Below are 20732 nucleotides of genomic sequence, written 5' to 3' on the forward strand. Positions count from 1 at the left end.
AGTGAAACAAAAACTTTATACTAAAGGTTATTATACAACTTCTGCGTTCTTGGATGACAAAAATCCGTGGTAACGTAAAGTAACGTAACCCGTTTAGTTCATGGAGGTAGTTTCGATCAGGGACTACCTCCATGACAAACATGAAAAAAATAAATATTGTAAATATTGAATGTTTACAAATGTTATTTACAAAGAACAACCCCTAGAGTTTCTTGCTCATTCTTCTCAGGGGAATCTGCCTCACGATTGAACGGTACAGTTTAACCATTGTGACAATTTCAAGTGTAATAATGCTTACCTATGAAATAAAGATTATTTTGAATTTGAATTTGTTCTATTATACACTAGAATATATTTTTCAAACATGCTGTAACGTTACTGTAACGTACTATTACGTTATTCATAATCAATTTAACTCACCTAAAGGACGCCAGCGCATTTGTATCAAAAGGCTTTCTAAAACCAAAACCGAGTTGAGTAAATGGATTCGGCATGGACGCCACCACGCTCGGAGGGGGGGCTCCCCCACTTGCAGTCAGGTATGGGTTGTACGGGTGTCCTTGTGGTCCCACCTTTTCTTGTTTCCTCCATTTAGCTCGTCGGTTTTGGAACCATACCTGTTGAACAGAAGGTTGTAATGAAAATTAAGGCAACAAAAATAAAAAAATAGTGTTAATTTTTGTTTTTCTATCAAGATCGTAATTCCAGATATCCTAACAACGAATTTGGCACAATTGACGTTAAGATTTTCTATAGACTGATAACTATATTTGTAATGTAAAGTTTTATTAAATATACTGATATTTTACTACTATGATATTCAATTATTTTTTGTGAAATTATTCCACTTGTTTGTTATAATTACTAATACAACAGAAACGCAACCCAAAAAGGTCTGTAACAAACACGTACAAAAATTCGTAAGGTCTTCTGGTTCGTTCCGTAGCTTAGTTGGAGTGTTTCGTTCGATCGTGTACGATTTTTGTGTTAATAATTATAATAAGTCTAGTATTAAAATAAATATAGAGACAATTAACTTTTTATCCGAACAATGAAGAACCTTATTTGTATAAAACCTTATTTGACGGTCCTTATTTGTATAAAACGTCACATGCAAAATTTATTTTGAAAGTAATAATAAATACTTTCATAGATTTCTCATAGATGGTGCTACGGCTAAAAAGTCATCAAAAACCAAATATAAACATCCAACAACAAGCGCATAGAAAAATTCGTGAGGTCCGCTGGTTCATTCCGTGGCTTAGTGCGGCTGGCACGGTTTGATGTCGGTTCGAATTTTTTCTAAGTGTTCGATTTTTGTATTAATAATTATAACAAACTAGTGGAGTAATTTCACAAGAAATAATTGAGTATTAATTCAATACTAATTTAAGAAATAATAAAATCAACAGTTTAATACGTCTGTTACTGTACAATTAACTTTTTTTAAAGAACGAACTTGCTCAAATTTAATAGGCATCATAACTTCATGTGTCGCATTTTTTATTCATGTTTTTCATTCAACGTAAAAAAACGGCTCGGTACTCGACAATGCAGATGTAATTGAATTTTGTCAAACAAAATAAAAGACAAACATACAAGAAGTGCTACACTGGTAAGGCAAGGCATCCACAAACAAAAACTATCTAGAATCTCAAACATTACATTTTCTGATTTATCGCTAAATAATATCGAACCACCTGATGTATTCCGTTTAAATATTCAACGAACGTCAGAAAAAATGCCATTGGAGCGCACTACGTTCATTATACAAACTGCTATTTTTATGGCAAATTAAATTATTTAAAATTAATTCACTTGTGATAAAGGCCGGATTGCTATGGCACAAAAAAGAAATACTCGTGTTTCTGTAAATGTCGTCGGGGGGACTAAAATTTCGTTTAACGCAAGAAGTTTTATGAAAAGTATTTAAAATTTAATGAGTGACCTTAAGTTCCTTTTTGGTGTAATATTTATAGACCCCCGTCTATAAATATGAGTTGATACGGGTCCGGTGAATGTATAAATGCTGATAATTGGAGGTAGACACGAGTAGAGAATGTACGGCGGGCTGCAAAAAGGGTTGGCTCCAGGTGCCGGTCGTAATAGCTTAACACAGCGCCGCATTAAGGTAATGACCAGGCGGTGAGGCTATCGGGGAGATGGCTTAAGATGATGCTTTTAAAAAATTTTTGTTACGTAGTTTAGGACAGCATGTAGTCTATTTGTGTAGATGTAGTGATTGTTGAAAAAATAAGGTATCAAAATTATATTATAGTTTGTAGTCAGGCTTGGTAATTATATTATAGTCATTAATGGACGTAAATTAAATAATAAAATGAAATCTTTTGACCCAAAAATACCCAATAATAACACATAAACATCCTTCATGTAAAAAGCATTTAAAATGTATGTAAAAAGCTAACAAATTCGAATATCGAACCAACAATCCGACTCTTTAGTCGGATTATTGGTTCGACATTCGAATTCGAATCTTTATTCGATACTTGCTTCTCTAAAGCAAATCTCTCATAAAAATTTATGTTTTATATCATAATCCTGAAAGCGACATTTTAGGCGCCCGTGGCAGTGGTAATGATACAAGGAAATTGCTGATGGCTTCCATTTAATAAACAAGGACTTGAAAAATATGCCTTCATCAACCCAAACGGCCAGCATCGCGTTTAAAGTTCAACTCGAGTGATAAAGCGGCTCATTAGCAACAGTTTACTAACTGGTAGGTACACGGCAGCATTTGAGTAAAACGAAAAATTTCTCAAGCAACTTCAGTAAGGAAACAAAAAGTAGTTTTTGTTCCTCACTGAAGTTGCTTGAGAAAGTTGCTTTTATACTTCAGTAAGGAAACAAAAACTACATTAAGACGAGTCAGAAGAGAAGCGGGAAAAACTGTTTTGCTAGATCAAATGGTTTAGGTATTTATTATTATATAACGGTCTTACAAAGAATATACTATACAACTAACGATGTTTCCTAAATAATGTGCTTATTTGTTAACGATAGGATGTACTTTAACCGATCATATAAAATATAAAATATAAAATCCTGCCAAAATAAAAGTCTAAAACGAATTATTTAAGAATAAAATCGATTCATCCGAAGAACAAAGTCCGATGTGATTATTAGCAAAAAGAGAATAAGTACTTTACGAGAATAATTTCGTTATTCAAACTAAGGCCTATGTAAAGGTGTTTTGAGAATTTATATTATCCTGTTTCGTTTCGGAAACATAAAATCGAACAACGGTCGATCGGACATCCACAGCGAAGAAGACGAACGAAATGTATTATGTCCTGAGAACAAGTAGTCTTGCACATAGATCTTTGTTCTACGGATGAATCGAAATATATATCTTTGTACATACTTTTCATATGGAGATATTTCTATTTATGTGCTTACTACTGCTAAATATTGCTTTGCAACTGAAGCCCTATTTGTTATTAAAGTCACATTTATCCCATCCCGTATATATATCCCATTTATAAAATATGCAAATTACCCAGCGGTTTAAGGACACGCCGCGCCGTCCGCTGCCCCGTAATTGGCCATCGGGCACTTGTCGATGTCTTATTTGTGTCAAATTGTCTCTGTCTGTTTTTATATTATTCATATTAATTAACAGCGCGCAGATTGCGGGACGCGAGGGGCGACACCCCACACCTCACCCCTAAAATCTAGGCGCGTTGAAATACCTCCCCTTAAACCATTTCGCGTATTGAATTATTTATAAGAATTTTTAAAATATAAGAATATTATAATTGGAGCATAGCGAAATTTAAAAATGTGATGAGTACGTATACATATTATGAAAAAGTGGTTTGTAAAATATATGGAATTGTTTATAAAATTGAAAGTTCTCTGTCTTCTTAATTTTATGGCTCTCGCGGATAGCGTTCGAGTCAACGACAATATTTTTAGTTTTTTGGCTTTTTGGAAGTCCCATTTGTTAAGTGCATTTTTATTGCTCGATAATTCATTCAACCTTGAGGGATTCCAATGAACTCTATATATTGAAAGTACATGGCAAAATTATATATTACTTCGAACATTCCATGGATAAAACTGTAATCATTCAATTATGCTGTTGCAAACTAATTTGTATTCGTGTAATGGTTCGGATTGTAACAAAATAAACCAACCTAATGAACGAGTACAGATAACATTCTCTGTTATTAAAAGGTCTAGAGAGACATTGACTAGAATGAAACTACGTGGACGCTTTGGATTTAAGTCTGACATTCTTTAGAAGCAAAATTTTGTGTCTCGTATAATAAAGTAAAAAGAAACATTATCGCATCTGTAACCGAAAATTGTTCATCTATTATTACTTTAGTAGCAGTAGAGTCTCTTGTAAAGTGTTTGTCTAGGGAGGTACTGCCACCTTACGTATTTCTGCCGCCAAGCAGTAATGTAAGATTTACTATATTACAGTCACATAGGACTTGTCAACTTACGTCTCAGGGTGACGAATGTAGTGGCAGATCTTTGTGATTTAAAGCTCTAAGTGGCACTGAAAATGTTATGGACAGGCGTGTCGCTTTCCACCAGGCGCACGGTTTGGTAGACACAAGGGGTTTTCCATCAAGGGCGGGTAGATTTTGCAAGTTCATAGCGGCCATGTTGTTGAGGCTGCTTTTGTCAAATCTGTTGTTTATTTTTCAGTCAATAAAGACAAATCATCATGGCAAGTTACAGCGTCGAGCAACAAGTGCAAATGATAAAAAAATATTATCAAAATAGGTGTTCTATTGTGCCAACAAATTTGCAAAAGCAGCTTCAACAACGTGGCCGCTATGCATTGTCAAAATCTACTCGCTCTTAACGAAAAATCTTTTATATGCACATACATATATTCTGTATACTTCAAATAATGGTGTTCGGTTTTACGTGATTTGCTTTGCAAAATCTTAGCTGATATTATTACGTGTTGTTTTCTAATTATTAAAGAAACGATTAACTAAATTATGTAAGTGAGGTTGTAGAGGGTGTGGTTATAACATGACGATCGTTGGCAGAGTTGCTATATGAAAATATGGAGTGAAGTGCTTTATATATTAAGACCGCATGGACAAGATGGACTTTTTGTGAGAGTTACTTGAATAGTGGACATCCGAGTGCGGCCGCTCTCTGTGAATTTACTGCGTCACGTATGAAATTCTTTTTAAGCTTCTTTTGTACTTTCGAACTAATAATTACTATGAAAGTGAATAAACTAATTAATTGCAAGTAACTGACTTTTTATTTCACCGCTGACTGAACGAATTGATAACGAAGAGTGAATAGACTCTGACTAATTCATATATGGGTCTTTCCCTTAACGTTTCCCTTACAGTTATATTCCGACATATATATTTTTATATTAATGTATTATTGTTTTGTTTTTATACAACCCTGTACCTAACTTTTAGTTTCAATCCACCGCAAGCAAGGCTGTAGTGTAATTAACGTTAATGATAGAGTTTATTACTTGTTCACAATGTACTTAAATGTAATCAAATGCCAATGAGTATTAATCGTAGTGTCGCAATTCTTCCAGCAATTTTTCTTTTTTTTATGGTCGGATAAAAAGACATTTAATAAATACAGTTAGCCAATTCAACGCTTTGTATATTTTTTAGTCTTTTTGTTTTTATTATACAACCTCAGGTTTTTTTCTTGTAATTTTCATCTTTAGCGTTAGCAATTTAATAAAATAGCGGATGAAGTGGTACCAATGTCGAATTCGATTCGGTCTCCCTCATTACAGGTGGTCGTGACAAGAATTTTAGATTTATTTGTACAGGTGTTCAATTGTACAGTGAGAATATATCGTGTGTTATGTGAGACAATGTTATGAATATTAGAACTAATAGAGTTTTAAAAGGAGATTGATTGCACTCTTAATAACATTAGCAGAATGCAGAAAGCGTTTTTTTAATTTATGTGTGGTGTAGGTAACTATTTAAATAGGAAAATAATTTCCGGTTTAACTGTATGAATGAGATACAATCGCTGGTATTTCCACTGCCGTGAACGGACCAGGGTTTTAGGTGAATACCTATATAAAAAAGCCGTGGTAGCTCAACGGTTTGAGTTACAGCTTCTCAAGCAGAGGCCGTGGTCTTTCGTAATTTATGTGAGAAATTTAATTTGAAATTAACCATGAGCTTTTCGGTGAAGGAAAACATCGTGGTGATACCTGCACGTCGAAGAAGGTATACAATCATCGGAAAATGTGAAGTCCCCAACCGGCACTGGGCCAGTATGGCGGACTGTGGCCTAAAGCTTCGCCTGAGAAGAGACCTGTGCCTGTGACTACTGGGACGTATAAATGGGTTAATGATGATAATTCAGATGAAAAATCCCAAACAGACATAAGACTGCAGTACTAATTAATATGTTTTAATTTATTATAATTTCCGTTATTCGGTCATGCCTTACGGAGCCGAGACGTGGAATATGACGGTCAAATTGGCTCACAGACTACATGTCGCTCAACGAGCTATAGAAAGGTCTATGCTGGGTATCTCGTTAAGGGACAAAGTCACTAACGAAGTATCCGGCATAAGACTAAAGTTGTGGATACCGTTCAAAAATATAGCAAGCTGAAGTGGCACACATCTGTCGCAGAACCGATGAGCGATGGAGTAGACGGGTTCTCGAGTAGAGACCACGTCTCACAAACGTAACGTAGGAAATCCCCCTGCAAAGATGGACCGACGATCTGAAGAAGGTCGCGGGTAGTGGTTGGATGCGGAAAACGGGTGATTGGGCACCATGGCGTAAACTTGGGGAGGCTTATGTCCAGCACTACTGGACTGCAATAGGCTGATTGATTGATTGAATTTTCATTATTAATTAATAATAAATTTAACTTAATAAAAAATCATATTGTTACAATAAAATAATTTGTAAAACAATTTTCTTCGTAAAATTAAAAATAAGGTATTTAATTAATAACTTTTGTAACTATAGTGAAAAAATAGGATGGTTTGCATTAATATTAGATATAACTGGTTGATGATTGTACCACCTCAGTTAACCGTGACCATGGGACCTATAAAGGGCTCGAAACGTTGGTTTGTTTGAAAAAGAAATATACGCGATTTAAATCCGGAAAAATAACCTAAAAAGATGATAATAATGATTTACACATTTTTTTACTGCATTAATATTACAATTACATAATTAGTAAAATTAATGTTTTAATTTATCTATAATTAGTAAAACGTACATTAATTTAGTAAAATACATTGTCTTACTTTGGCAGATTCTATTTATTATAATTAACACTAGCGTATTCCATTCAACGTTGAATATCTTAACAGGTTTGATTTGTGACATCACGTGGGTGACTTGTTTGAAATATGGCGGTTTGTATTTGATTTCATATAGTATAGGACGTACGTTTGACTGTCGAATCAATTATAATAGATACGCAAATCAACTTTTCTACCGATAATGTGAAGAATGTATAAAAAATGATATTTGATAATCCTAATCTGAATTTAAATTACGATAATAGTCATATCCTAGTTTTGTATTTTCAAGTGTGTTGCACAATCAATGAATATTTTTGAAAGCATTCATAAGAATCTTAAACTTTTACTTACACTTAAATCTAATGCGTTACCAGAACTATTTACTTCCTTTTTTATGTTTATGATGACCTTTTGACCTTTATGATATTTTAGAAAGAAAGAAAGAAAACTGTTTATTACACAAGCACACATACGCATTTAAACAAAAAAGAAACAGAGGAACAGTAATAAAAAAATTAAAAAGAATATTACAACAATTTACATGATATAATCAGTAATTTACCGTCATATTGGTTTTTTAAACAATGTCGTGGCACTGATTTTCAGCAATCTCAAGTACTAAAATGATTTTCAAATAATTTTTGCGAAAATTCTCCACTAGCTTGTTATTATTATTGACGCAAAGATCGAACACGAGAAATAATTACCTCGCTCAAACTGGACTAGATCCTGTTGTCACACCGGGGCAAACGCTCTTAACCAACAGACCGAATCAGCAGATCATGAATTTACAGATAGATTTTTACGACCTTATTTAAAATAAATAATATTACGATTATGTAGTAGACCTTACTATGAAAGTTTGTCCAGAGAAGTACTGCCATCTTACCTATTTCTACCGCCAAGCAGTAATGCTCGCATTATTGCGTTCCGGTTTTGAAGACATAAGAAGAATTTTGACATAAGCTTTTTATATATTTATTTATACGGGCCGTTACTTTTTTTTTAAATTAAATGGACTTAAATTTTTATTGAATTGACATTCAATTACTTTTATGTGAAATTACTCCACTATTTTGCTATAGTTATTAATACAAGATCGAATGCTCAGAAAAAATTCCGTCAATCCGGCCGAATTCGAACTGACGTTTCCGGCCGGAAACTCTAGCAAACCGTGGCAGACGCTATGCCAACTAAGCCACGGAACGAACCAGCGGACTTCATGAATTTTTCTGTGCTTCTTGCCGTGTCTTTTATATTTGGTTTTCAACGACTTTTTAGCCGTAGCGCCATCTATGAGAAATTTATGAAAGTATTTCGTCACCCAGTTAGATACCTTTACAGCTTACAGCGCGGCTAGATATGTCGCTATTCACCGATATGGATCGAAGCTTTTTTTTCTGAGTGTTCGATCTTTGTATTAATAATTGTAATATTAATACAGATATCGAATTTATGTTTAAATGTGGTACTATAACAACTTATATATCTCATTACTGGCCATAGTTTAGTTTAGGCCACAGTCCGCCATGCCCGCTGGCTCAATACGGATTGGGAACTTCCCACGTTTTCCTGGGGTTGTGCTTCTTTGACATGTACATTTCAACAAGGTATTTTTATCCCCCGTTATCGAGAGGTATTGCTACTAAACATTAAGTAATATACGGGACTTAGACATTAAAGTCATAAGTACAAGCTGCCACAGTGATTCGAACCGTCAATTTCTTAAATGAAAAGCAACCATTCTCACGCTTGACTTGGCTCATTATTTATTTATAACATGTATATAAAAATGTGTTCTTACCTGTATCCTTGCTTCAGTAAGGCCAATTTTCATTGCGAGTTCCTCCCTGCAAAGAAAGATGGGTATTTTTAATCGACGTAGACGTTTGAAAAACAATACACTATACATACATTATATAATAAAACAAGTAGATCAATTCCCGCCTCAGAGAAAAATGCACCGCGATGCTCCGAGGTCGATCTCATAGCATTGCAATTTATACCTTATTTTACTTGCACTAACATACAATATACATTGATAAATCCGCCGGTTTGCCCTGGCCCTAAGGACGCATTCCCATTATGTCGTAACGTTTTACTTATCGTTGGATGACTGTCACGTCTAGCTTGTTCCTATAACACGACTGTCTGTCGTGACTATGCGGTGGACGTTTATTTTATCGTTGAACAACTGTCGTGTCTAGGTGTTCCCATTAGATCTTGACGACAATTTATCGGTTGACGGCAGCCGCTTTCTCATTTGGACGATGGAATCGTTTGAAGCTGCGATTATAAGTCGTCACACTTTTATTGTGACGTTTTATTTATCGTCGGACGACTATCGTTCTAGCTTTTTCCCATTACCACGACAGTCTGTCGTCGTAACGTCAAAAAAGTCATGAACGACAGTTAATCGTGTTGTTCGATGTGTTTCGACTTCATTGAAATACACACACATGAAATATACACAAGCAACAATACTTTAAATTGCACTATCTGTCTTCACGACATAATGGGAACATGCCCTTCGAAGTACGAACATAATCAACTGTTTTTTTGTCCCTCCATCCAAGCTCACGAAATAGTAGATTTTTCCCTGCTGCATGCAGTTTGTTCAAACGGACAAACGAATTAATTCGGTGTTTTAGTTCTTTTACCTCAATGAGATTTGGGAATTGGGAAATAATAGAAACCGTTTCGATCTTTGAAGAATACGGAACGAAATTATCCATATAAATAATATTTCATTTTGAAATCGTTCATAAGGACTATTTCTGAATTTAAACAAGAATATTTTATTTCCTCTTTGCCGTTTCCGTTTTCCTTTTGTGCTATATTTTTTTGTTCTAAAATAACTAAAGGAACTAAAACGCCAAACTAGTTCTTTCGTCCGTATGAACATGATGGGATTGCTCCCTTAAGGGTGAGGCCAGATAAGCGTAATTTTGTGAGTTGGGAGTCGTGTATCTTGAAGACATCTACATACTCAAACACCAGAAAGGAGTGAGATGCGTCATAAGGTAGGCATCCACAGATACGCAGCGCAATCGGACGGATCGCATTATACGGATTTTAGTATTATTTGTATAGAAGTTCATACAACTGCGTCCACTGATCTGCATCGCACGGACCGCACGCACCGGCCTGCCGGTAATGCCGACGCAGTTGCTCGGAGGGACAACTTTTCCGATGCGTGCCGATGACGTCATACAGATTGCGTATCAGTGCGTCGGCAATCCGATTGCTGTCAACTGCTTCCGTGGCCGAACGGTTACCATGCCGGACTGCCACGCAGAGGTCCCAGGTTCGATTCCCGGGCCGGGAGAGATATTTGTATGGCCTACATTTATTTCTCTCGTGAGTTTTGGTGTAATTTGTGGTTGTCTATGTGTGTGTCCATGGCACCCGCGACACAGGGTTTTATACTACACTCTCTCCCTATAAGCACAGTGCGTGCGACCGAAATTCGGTCGTACCCATAAATTTAGTATATAGGTACCCATAGATTGGCAATGCAAGTGAAAGAGAGTAAGTATACACGTACATATGTTAGAACGAGATGGGTAGACGAGACCACTTCATTATAAGCTATGAGGCTATATGAACCTAGGGTCAGCTGACAACGAAACAAATTTCGTTTATTTTTGAAAAATAATTGGTTTTAAAATGTGAAATAGTGTTAAACGGACGTTTATTAGTCATTGAAAAGTTTTCAGTGTCCGGATGTAACTTATCTAAAAAGGAAAACTCGCAGAATTGTACATTTCACATGCAAGTACTATTTAAATTTTTAGCTGTCTAAAAGCACTACCACAAAAGTTTTTTACTTAAATATATCCGTAAAATTATACCATTCAAGTGCATTAATAACCCAAATGTATACGAATTCAATTAAAAAATATATCAAATACGTGAATTTCTGAAATTCATAACCCCACTTTCATAGAGATTGACGCAATCGATAATATGTTATCGAGATTTGTCATTAACTGAAAAAAAGAAAGGCAAAGGCGTGACTTGCATACAGCCGAAATCATCTTCATACTTAATTTTTTTTTATTTATTGAATCAGAAATTTCTGGATTTAGTACTTTATATTTAATTAATATTGCATTAGTACATTATATTTTGTTTACATTAAAACGAAAATTTCTTTTAATAGTATAGTTGAGGCACCCATTTTTTATGTTAATTATTGTTGTTGATTCAGATTTCCTCAAAACATTGAAGTACGACAGAAATGGCTTATAAAGCTAAAGAAAGAAGACTTTCCAAAAAGTTTTCAAAAATATGCAGCAAACAAACACTTTGAGGAAAAATGCTTTTAAATAAAACGCCTTTAGAGGCAAGCAAAGAGTAAAGCTACGTTCTGGTTCTGTACCCACATTATTCATGCGGTATGTCTTACAATTAATTGATTTTTGTGTAGCACTACTCTCATCAACAAGAAATCAGCGATTTATTGTTGTTAGAGTTCTGTTCTGTTCCAAAATACGATACTGATTTTTTTCAAATTTGGTACACATATTTATTTGTGTGACCAAAACGTGTAACGTAAATAAATTAATTCTAAATTTTTAAGTCACTATTGGGAGGGAAAGTTCTTAAGAATATATATTTTTTGTAATTATGAAATATAAATATTTTTAAGTTGTTTAAGAAAATAGACAAAAATTGATCATTCTACCCTTTATCTTCGAAACTACAGAGCCTAAAGTTTTGAAAAAATACAGAAATTGTCTTTAAATTTCCTACTATTGCGCGAATAAACCTATATTTGCTGTTGGAATGTATTGGAGAACATATTCTTCAACTAGAATGTTAAGTTTGTACCGAAACCTCTCCGCGCGAGTTGAACTCGCACTTGGCCGGTTTTTTGGTTCTATTACTTATCTGCAAATTCACTGCTGTGGTGCACTTCTATGTTATCATATCATACAATAATTATAATAGTTATATTTGTTTGTAGGTTGCGGTCGTCAGCTTGGTTCGTGGCCGTAACTATCTATCGCGCCGTAACTGATCATGGGTCTTATCACCATTTTGTAGAGCCATAGTGTTATCTTGGGTGAAAGTCCCCATTATTTACCTACCATCCTGTGGCACTACCAGAAGGCGATAGTAGCTTTCTTAATTTTCTATTGAATCATTAATTAACTAGTTAATTAACGTCTCGGTATTTTGCGTTAAGACATTTTGGTGAATACAACGAAGTGAAACGCCGGTGTAATATGTTAATCGATATTAAAGTTAAATCAGTGGATGGCGCAACACTATTTATCTTGCACACATGCACATTATACGCACACAGATGTATTTTTGTTTTGGTCTCGTCTCCAATACGTCAGGGCCAATCTATGGATATACTAAATCTATGGTCGTACCTAATTACGCGCGTGAGTCGGCAGACAACTTATTATGCGTCGTGGTGTGACACAAACTGGACTTTTTATATGAAATCGAATGCAGTGTAAATTAAGGTACTCAAAAAATTCACAACTCACAGTGCTTGTCTAGCTTCTAGCTTCACCCTTAAAACCGTGCAGGCACAAGTGTTAATGATTCGCTCAAGCATACAAAAATACTTTTCGGGCCTTGAATAGTATCGATATTTAACACATAAGTATTACTAATTATTAGTTTCAATCGTTATCACACAGCTGTGCTTGACATAATCAGATCGTTATCTACATATATTAAATTTGTATAATCCTCCATAATTTAATTAACTTATGTGTGTACGTCTACATGTAATGTAAATACACTTCCGGATACATATGTACACACACGTGTGTGTGTGAGTGTGTGTGTGAGTGTGTGCGCGTGTGTGCGTTTGCGTGTGCGTGTACGTGTGCGTGTGCGTGTGCGTGTGCGAGTGCGTGTGCGTGTGCGTGTGCGTGTGTGTGAGTGTGTGTATACATACATATTTGAGCCACCACGCATTTTCAGTATTGTCCTAAGCTTAAACAATGTTTGATTGATCAAAAACTATTAGGTACACAAATTTGAAACTAGTATACTAAACTTGTTTCCCGTAAGTCCTTGGTGGGAATTTGGATTTTGCAAAACCGGGGGAAAATCGGGTTTATTCGATGATAACGTTATTTTTGTATTCTAGCCCTTTACAACAAAAATGCGAGGTGGCTCGAATTATCTGTCCGGGAGTATATTAGACAAAATATACATTGCTCTGAACGCAAACAACAACGACGGTAACAACGACCCGAGACAATATATATAGTGGTCGAGTGGCTTGCACACCGGTTTTCATGGTGCCGCCATCTCTGAGGTCCCGGATTCGATCACCGGCCGGGTCAATGTAGAAAACTGACTTTTCTATATTGTTTCGGCTCTGGGTGTCACAAGTGCTTTAGCTACTTACTTTGGGATCAGAGCAACAAACGTGATGTTGTCTAATATTTATCAAATATACAAAATTTAATTTCTACGTTTCTACAGAACGGAAGATCTTTCGAAAGATTCTGGGACCAGTCGAAGGAGAATTTGGGAACTGGAGGACCAGATTCAATAGAGAGATAGAAGAACTAGTGTCTGAGTCAAACTTAGACGGGGAAATTGGGGAAATAAAATCTGTCCGACATCGCTGGTTAGGACACGTGGAACGAATGGGAAAGAAACGAGATGCCAAGAGAGCGCATATGGGGCAACTTTCGTGTCATCGTCCAGTGGGCCATCCAAGATATTGCTGGAAGAATAAAGTCGCTAAAGACCTAAAGGAGCTGAATATGTCCGAATGGTCGGAATTGGCACAAGACCGAGAGAAATGACGTACTTTGGTTTCGGAGGTCAAGATCCACTTCGGATTGCTGAGCCGGCGAAGTAAGTAAGTAGGTAAGTAATTTCAACATTGACTTAAAAGTCACAATCTAAGATTTGGCAGTATGGCCAATTACACGCCTCAGCTTGCCTCGAAGGACGAAAAATTTTAATACTCAACAGGTGTCAATCCAAAAAAAACATATTTTTCGAAGTAAATTAACTGGTTGAGACTTAGGTATTTCTTTTAATTTGTAACTCTGTATTTTGCCAAATATCAACTTGGCCTTTAAAAACAAAAGACAATCCGTCTTAATTTCGTGCTTCTTTTTCACACCTCATTCACACAAGTCTCGTTTATTTTCTTCAAGTATTTAATAATCTCAATCGTAATTTGTCATTAGTATTTACAATAAATAATAGGATTATTTTGCGATATTTATATCTTTAGATAGTTTTAATTAATTTTGATGTTAATAATCTAAAATTAGTTTCATATCTATGATTAAGTTGATACCTACTTCCGTTTATCATAATTGTTAACATAATTTGATATGAAAGTGAAATAATTATATTATTTTATGTTTAGGTAAGGATAACTTTTTTTATCAATTTTATTGCATGTGATTTAGTGAACAAACGATATCGTAAATAGCACATTATTACAGTTAGCTGTACGTTAGGGGGCAATTATTAAATTATCTAAGGATTCACGTAAAATTTTAAAAAGCGCTCCATTTTATCGTTTCTTTCAACAAGTTAGGGATCTGATAAAATCTCTTTACTGGCATAAAATAAATATTAAAATATGAGTTATGTGTTTGGTATTTAAATGACAATTATTTTTAGGTAAAATAATTCGCGTCATAGGTTTAATAAGGCCACATCTGCAAAATTACAGTTTTTCAGGAGAGAGGTTTAAAATATTCTACGGAATTTAGTCTTCGTAGATTTTCGATTTCGATAAAATTTCACACAATATACCTACATATTTTGTATCATATTGTTCGTATTATTTTAATGACTGTCATGTGATAAAAATAACTTTTGACGTACACGTGACATTACTGTATGAACAAATTGTCGTATATTGATTATGGACAGTAATAATAATAATAATAATAACGCACACACTCGACATAGCCCCGCACTAGGGAAACCCTACGTCATGGACATACAGATAGACAACCACAAATTACACCCAAACTCACGAGAGAAATAAATGTAGGCCATACAAATATTGTGTGGCATGGTAACAGTTCGGCCACGGAGACAGTTAAAAGTGGCAGTGGACGGGAGAGGAGGTCCAAGTCTGGCAGTAGCTTAGACATTTTCAAAATGCATTGAAGTAATGTTTGTGTTAATAATGGGAATGCCGTGTGAAAGACTTTTTGTGTAAATTCCAAATAATGACGGCACTTCACAAGGCCACCTGTATTCGCTATTGGTTGTTTGACGTACTTGGAAAAATATTTGACGTACAGTCAAATATGCAAACACTGACAAATATGACCGTCTACACATGGAGTCATTAGGGAGATAAACGAATGAACCAAATATTACCATAGTATGGACGGTTTATTTCGCGTATTTGCCTATTAGGCTTCTTTGATGTGTGTCGAGAAACCGATCAGCGCGCGGTAACGCGAGTTTGGTGTTTGTTGTACATGTCGAATAGGCAAACAAGGCACATACTTGTCACACATGCAATTTATACAAGGTGATTGTTTTTTTTATAATATCAAGTGACGGGACGAACAATTCGTGCGCCTGATGGTAAGCTACACGCCGGTCCATAACAGTTGCGGTGCCACTCAGAGTTTTAAATTGCAAAGATCTGAGGGGCACTGCCACTGCTCCCGTCACCCTGTGAAATAAGTTGACAAGTCCTATGTGCTTGTAATTTGCCAAATATATCAAATATGCAAATACATATACGCATGCGAAGTGCCATCTTAACACTAAGTAACACCAAGAAGGAAGTAAGGAGTAGTAAGTAGTAGTCAGTGAGTTCCTTATGAAAGGGTTCGTCCAGGGAAGTGCCTATTCCTGCCATCTTACCTATTTCTACCGCTAAGCAGTAATGTGAGCATTACTGCGTTCCGGTTTTGAAGGGTAAGTGACACACGGAACTTTCAACTTATGTCTCAGGGTGAAGGGCACAGTGGCAGCGCCCTTCAGGTCTGCGATTTAAAGCTTCGATTAGCACTACAACTGTTTTGGACAGGCGTATCGCTTACCAACAGGCGCACGACTTGTTCGTCGCATCACTTAGTATCATAAAAGAAAAGTAGAGAAAGAGATGACTTCACGACTTACCTGGTAAAAACATCAGGATAATGCGTTCTCGAGAAAGCCTTCTCCAATTCTTCAAGTTGGAAACTCGTAAACGTAGTCCTGTACCGTCTTTGTTTGCGTTTAGGAGCAAAGTCATCAGCATCATCGCTGTCTGCTGACCCTGGAGGTCGATCAGGCGGTGACTGATCCGCTTGGGTCAGATCGGGAGTCGTTCGGGGAGAATCGTCTTTTGGTGCCTCTGATACACCCATTGTGTTGTTGTATTTCTGATGATAGTGATCTTGGAGGTAATAATCTGCAAGAAAAAAAATGTTCGTCATTAACATATTGAACGTAACGTGTTATTTGATCGTAAAATGGATTTAGATTATAATATAGGGAAGTTTACTTTACTACTGCCATCGCTAGCATGATAGTTTCGCGTGGTGATTATAACAAATCCCCTCAGATTTTTGTTGTATACGTAAATGATTAACGTAAGATTATTTTTCAATAGCACAATTTCAAGGCTCTTTTAAGTACCATTTTCAAGCTTTGTTTTCATAATGTAATGGATGAAGTGGGATTAAATGTGAACGTTTCTACAACTAGTTACAGATCTCTGGACGTGTTATGAGTGGCAAACTGCAGACCAGCTTCACAGTTTTCGCTACCAAAGGAGAAATAAGAAAATATTTGGTGTAATTTATTTATTTATTAATTTAATTGCATCATGGATACAATGGACCTTATTAGGGTGTTGCATTATATAAGTATCAACACCTAAAGTATTAGCTTTATATAAAGAAAGTATTAGCTTTTCTTTAAAAAAGGTGCTTAATGTTTATAGATATTGTAAATAAGTGATCTTCGTTCGTTCGTTCTCTGATGTTTCAAATAAAAAAATAAAAAAAAAAAATTGTAAATGTTATTTACAAAGAGCAACCCCTAGAGTTTCTTGCTCATTCTTCTCAGGGGAATCTGCCTTACGAATGAGCGGTAGAGTTTAACTATTGTGACGATTTCAAGTGTAATAATGCTTACCTATGAAATAAAGTTTATTTTGAATTTGAATTTGAATTTGAATTTTGATATTAAATTTGTCTACATTAAAGAGGACGTTTTTAAAATTTTTTTATAACATCAAGTGACAGGACGAACAAGTCGTGCGCCTGATGGTAAGCTACACGCCTGACCATAAATAACAATTACAGTGCCACTCAGAGCTACACTCTCAGCGCCATGTGGGCCGCCGGCTGCCCACAAAAAGTCGACTGCAGCAGGCCGCTACGTATCTTCGAAAAAACCAGCAAGCCATATGGGCAGCTTACAAAAGCCATGTATTTTCGAATTTTACCCAGCAGGCCATGTGGGCCGCCGGCAGCCTACAAAAACTCAAGTGCAGGCAGGCCACCATGTATTTTCGAATTTTACCTAGCACGCCATGCCAGGTAAAATTCATTTTCGATTTTTCTAGTCCTGACCATCAGCAGGCCGAAAATATAAGTTGTGCGTTTGGCGAACGTAGTCAATTGTTTAGCTTTTCTGTTAACAACTGATCCAGATCATAATCAAGTATCGATCTCGTCCCTAGTGGTGACATCCGTTTGTTTTTGGTGGAATCACGGCGTACTGCGCGGCCTGCTGGCAAAGCTTGAAGGTGTGCCGCCGGCAGCCCTGCATGGCCTGCTACAAATGTTATTCGAGATCAGGCATGGCGTGCTGTGAAAAAAAACCACGCGTTTTTTTTTCACAGCACGCTGGCAGCCTACATGGCCTGCTACAAAAGTTACTAAAGATCAGGCATGGTGTGCTGTGAAAAAAATGCGTATCTCGCGCACCACCCACATGGCTTGCTGCTTCAGAAAAATAGTTTGTTCTATGGCGCTGGGAGTGTTAAATTGCAAAGATCTGAGAGACACTCACAACGATCTAAGGTGCATTGCCACTGCGCCCGTCACCCTGAGACATAAGTTGACAAGTCCCACGTGCCTGTAATTCTACTAGCACCTTTATCCCTCAAAATCAGAACGTCTCTATCTAATCGGCAAAAATAGGTAAGGCAGTATTATCCTGGACGAAGTCGTTCACGAGAAACTTTACTGCTACAAAATTTTTTTGTTCGGTTATCCTCTTCTTTTACATTTTGAACATCTATCGTCTGCGAGCATGTCATGGATAAACCTACACATTCAATGAAGTTTGACAAACCCCAGGTCCTTGCAAAAGAAGTCCGTTATCTACACAGGATGCTGCGAGAGGTCATTGAAATTAAAAAACATCCTAATTTCAACAGGGAAGATGGTTTCTCCGTACCACCAGTTTGGGATCCAGTATTTCCTCTAATGAAAAATCCCAAACAGACATAAGACTGCAGTACTAATTAATATGTTTTAGTTTATTCTAATTTCTATTAATAATTAATAATAAATTGAACTTAATAAAAATTCATTCAATAAAATAATTTATAAAACTTAATATAGCGTAAATTGGAATGTTTTCTTTGTAAAATTAAAAATAAGGTATTTAAAGGGTATTTAATTAATAACTATTGTAACTATAGTGGAAAAAATAGGGTGGTTTGCATCAATGTTAGACATACTGGTTGAAGACTGTACCACCTCAGTCAACCGTGACCATGGGACCTGCAAAGGGCCCGAAAGGTCGGTTTGTTTGAAAAAACAAATATACGCGATTTAAATCCGGAAAAATAGTTTCATTTCCTATGTGTAACAATCGCGAAAACCTAAGAACTCGATTTTGAAAATCTAATTAAGATTTTTATTATAATTTATTTATTAATATTTCCATTAATAAGTAAATTGTTATTATTTAGGTTTCGATCAATATTGCCAGAAACTTATAGAAATTTAAAAACTATGGGACCAGGCTTAGAGCATGTAGGAGAGACCACGTTATTAATAGTTCATGTTGTCAAGACTCGTCATGAATCAAATTTTCTCGAAACGTAATTACTAATTAAGGGGCATAACACCACAATCAACCGCAATCAGTATAATAGCATTAACTTATTAAACGACAATTGATTACAAGAAAACTGAGGTCGGAATTATCGATATAATAGTTACAAATCACGAGATCTGTTTTTGTACTTAATTGTATCTTATGAAGAGGTTAATTGTATGTGCAAGTAAACAATAAAGCAGTTAGAAAACAATTGATTCCTTTCAGTAAGAATATACACGCTATTATTGTGAATATAATTGTACAAGACGTTAAAAACAAATACAATCAATCGTAACCGAAGGGACGGATGCAATCAAAACAATTGAAAATAATATTAATATTTGAATATCATGGTAGTCAAACATCGTGACATTTAATAAACTAAAAATCGTAATTATAGCGACATCTCTCGTCAGTGATGGTGGCTGTAAAGGTACCTCTCTGAGTGAAGAAATAAATTTCCCACAGATGGAGCTACGGCAAAAATTCGTTAACAACCAAAAATAAAGATCTGCAACAAGCACATAGAAAGATTCATAATGTCTGCTGGTATGTACCGTGGCTTAATTGGCAGAGCATCTGACACGGATTACCTGTGGGTGTTGGTTCGAAGTCAGCCGTATCGAATGATTTTTTCTAAGTGTTCGATCTTTGTTATTGATAATGATAACAATATAATTTTTTTGAAGTGCAAACTGTGCAAATGTTTTTGTCCACGAAATGCTAGCAAATGTCAATTTTGTCATCAGTCTACATGGCGAAGAATTCGCAACCTTGGCATACATATAAAGCCACATACATATGATCAGACCTACGTTAAAAATGCATTTAGGTATCACATGAAACTCATAAGATTAATGCGCACAAGATAAAACAAATCATGTATATATCGCACTTCCGGTTTAAACAGGGACTTAATTTACATTTACAGTAAACAAGTTACTGTTTTATGTTTTAAAGGCAATATAATACATATACATTTGAAGAGCTCTTAAATGCTATGTACATTTGTAATGCATTGCTCCTCTGTCGTGCATTCCTTCATGAACAATGAAGGAATGCACGACGTCTCTCTGCTTTTAGTATATAAATTTCATTTTGCGATACAGGGTTTCCCTAGTGCAGGTCCCTAGTATTTTGAGTGTGTGCGTTACTGTTAGTATTATTATTATTTTCAAGTAATTTTAACTCCTTTGTTCCGCCTACGGTGGAACACAGACTTAATGTAATGAAGGATATGTAAAATTTTATTACTCTCCTATTTAAGCAAAAAAGCTAATTTAAAAAAGTTGTCATTTTGCAGATGTAGCCTTATTACATGCCTAATTACAGCCTTATTACCGAGGGGACGAATTAATTATTTAAATCGCCCGTTTGCCAGAACAACGTGTTAACTGTAAAACATCGACATATATAAATAACACGTTGTTCTGGCAAACGAGCGAAATA

At 35.8% G+C, this 20732-nt stretch overlaps 1 protein-coding gene across 1 annotated transcript in view; it reads right to left on the bottom strand.

Moving 5' to 3' along the window:
* Window positions 1-416: 416 nt before the first annotated feature.
* The window catches only part of LOC113232257 (homeobox protein aristaless-like), a 102415-nt gene continuing 82099 nt past the window's right edge, over window positions 417-20732 (bottom strand). The window contains exons 2-4 of the mRNA XM_026466925.1: window positions 16359-16632; window positions 9064-9109; window positions 417-617 (exon numbers count right to left, since the gene is read on the bottom strand). Of these exons, the coding sequence (XP_026322710.1) occupies window positions 417-617; window positions 9064-9109; window positions 16359-16632 (521 nt within the window). The remainder of the gene's footprint in view (window positions 618-9063; window positions 9110-16358; window positions 16633-20732) is intronic.

This window comes from Hyposmocoma kahamanoa, unplaced genomic scaffold, assembly GCF_003589595.1.
Source record: "Hyposmocoma kahamanoa isolate Upper Pololo Valley unplaced genomic scaffold, ASM358959v1 102, whole genome shotgun sequence".
NCBI lineage: Eukaryota > Metazoa > Arthropoda > Insecta > Lepidoptera > Cosmopterigidae > Hyposmocoma > Hyposmocoma kahamanoa.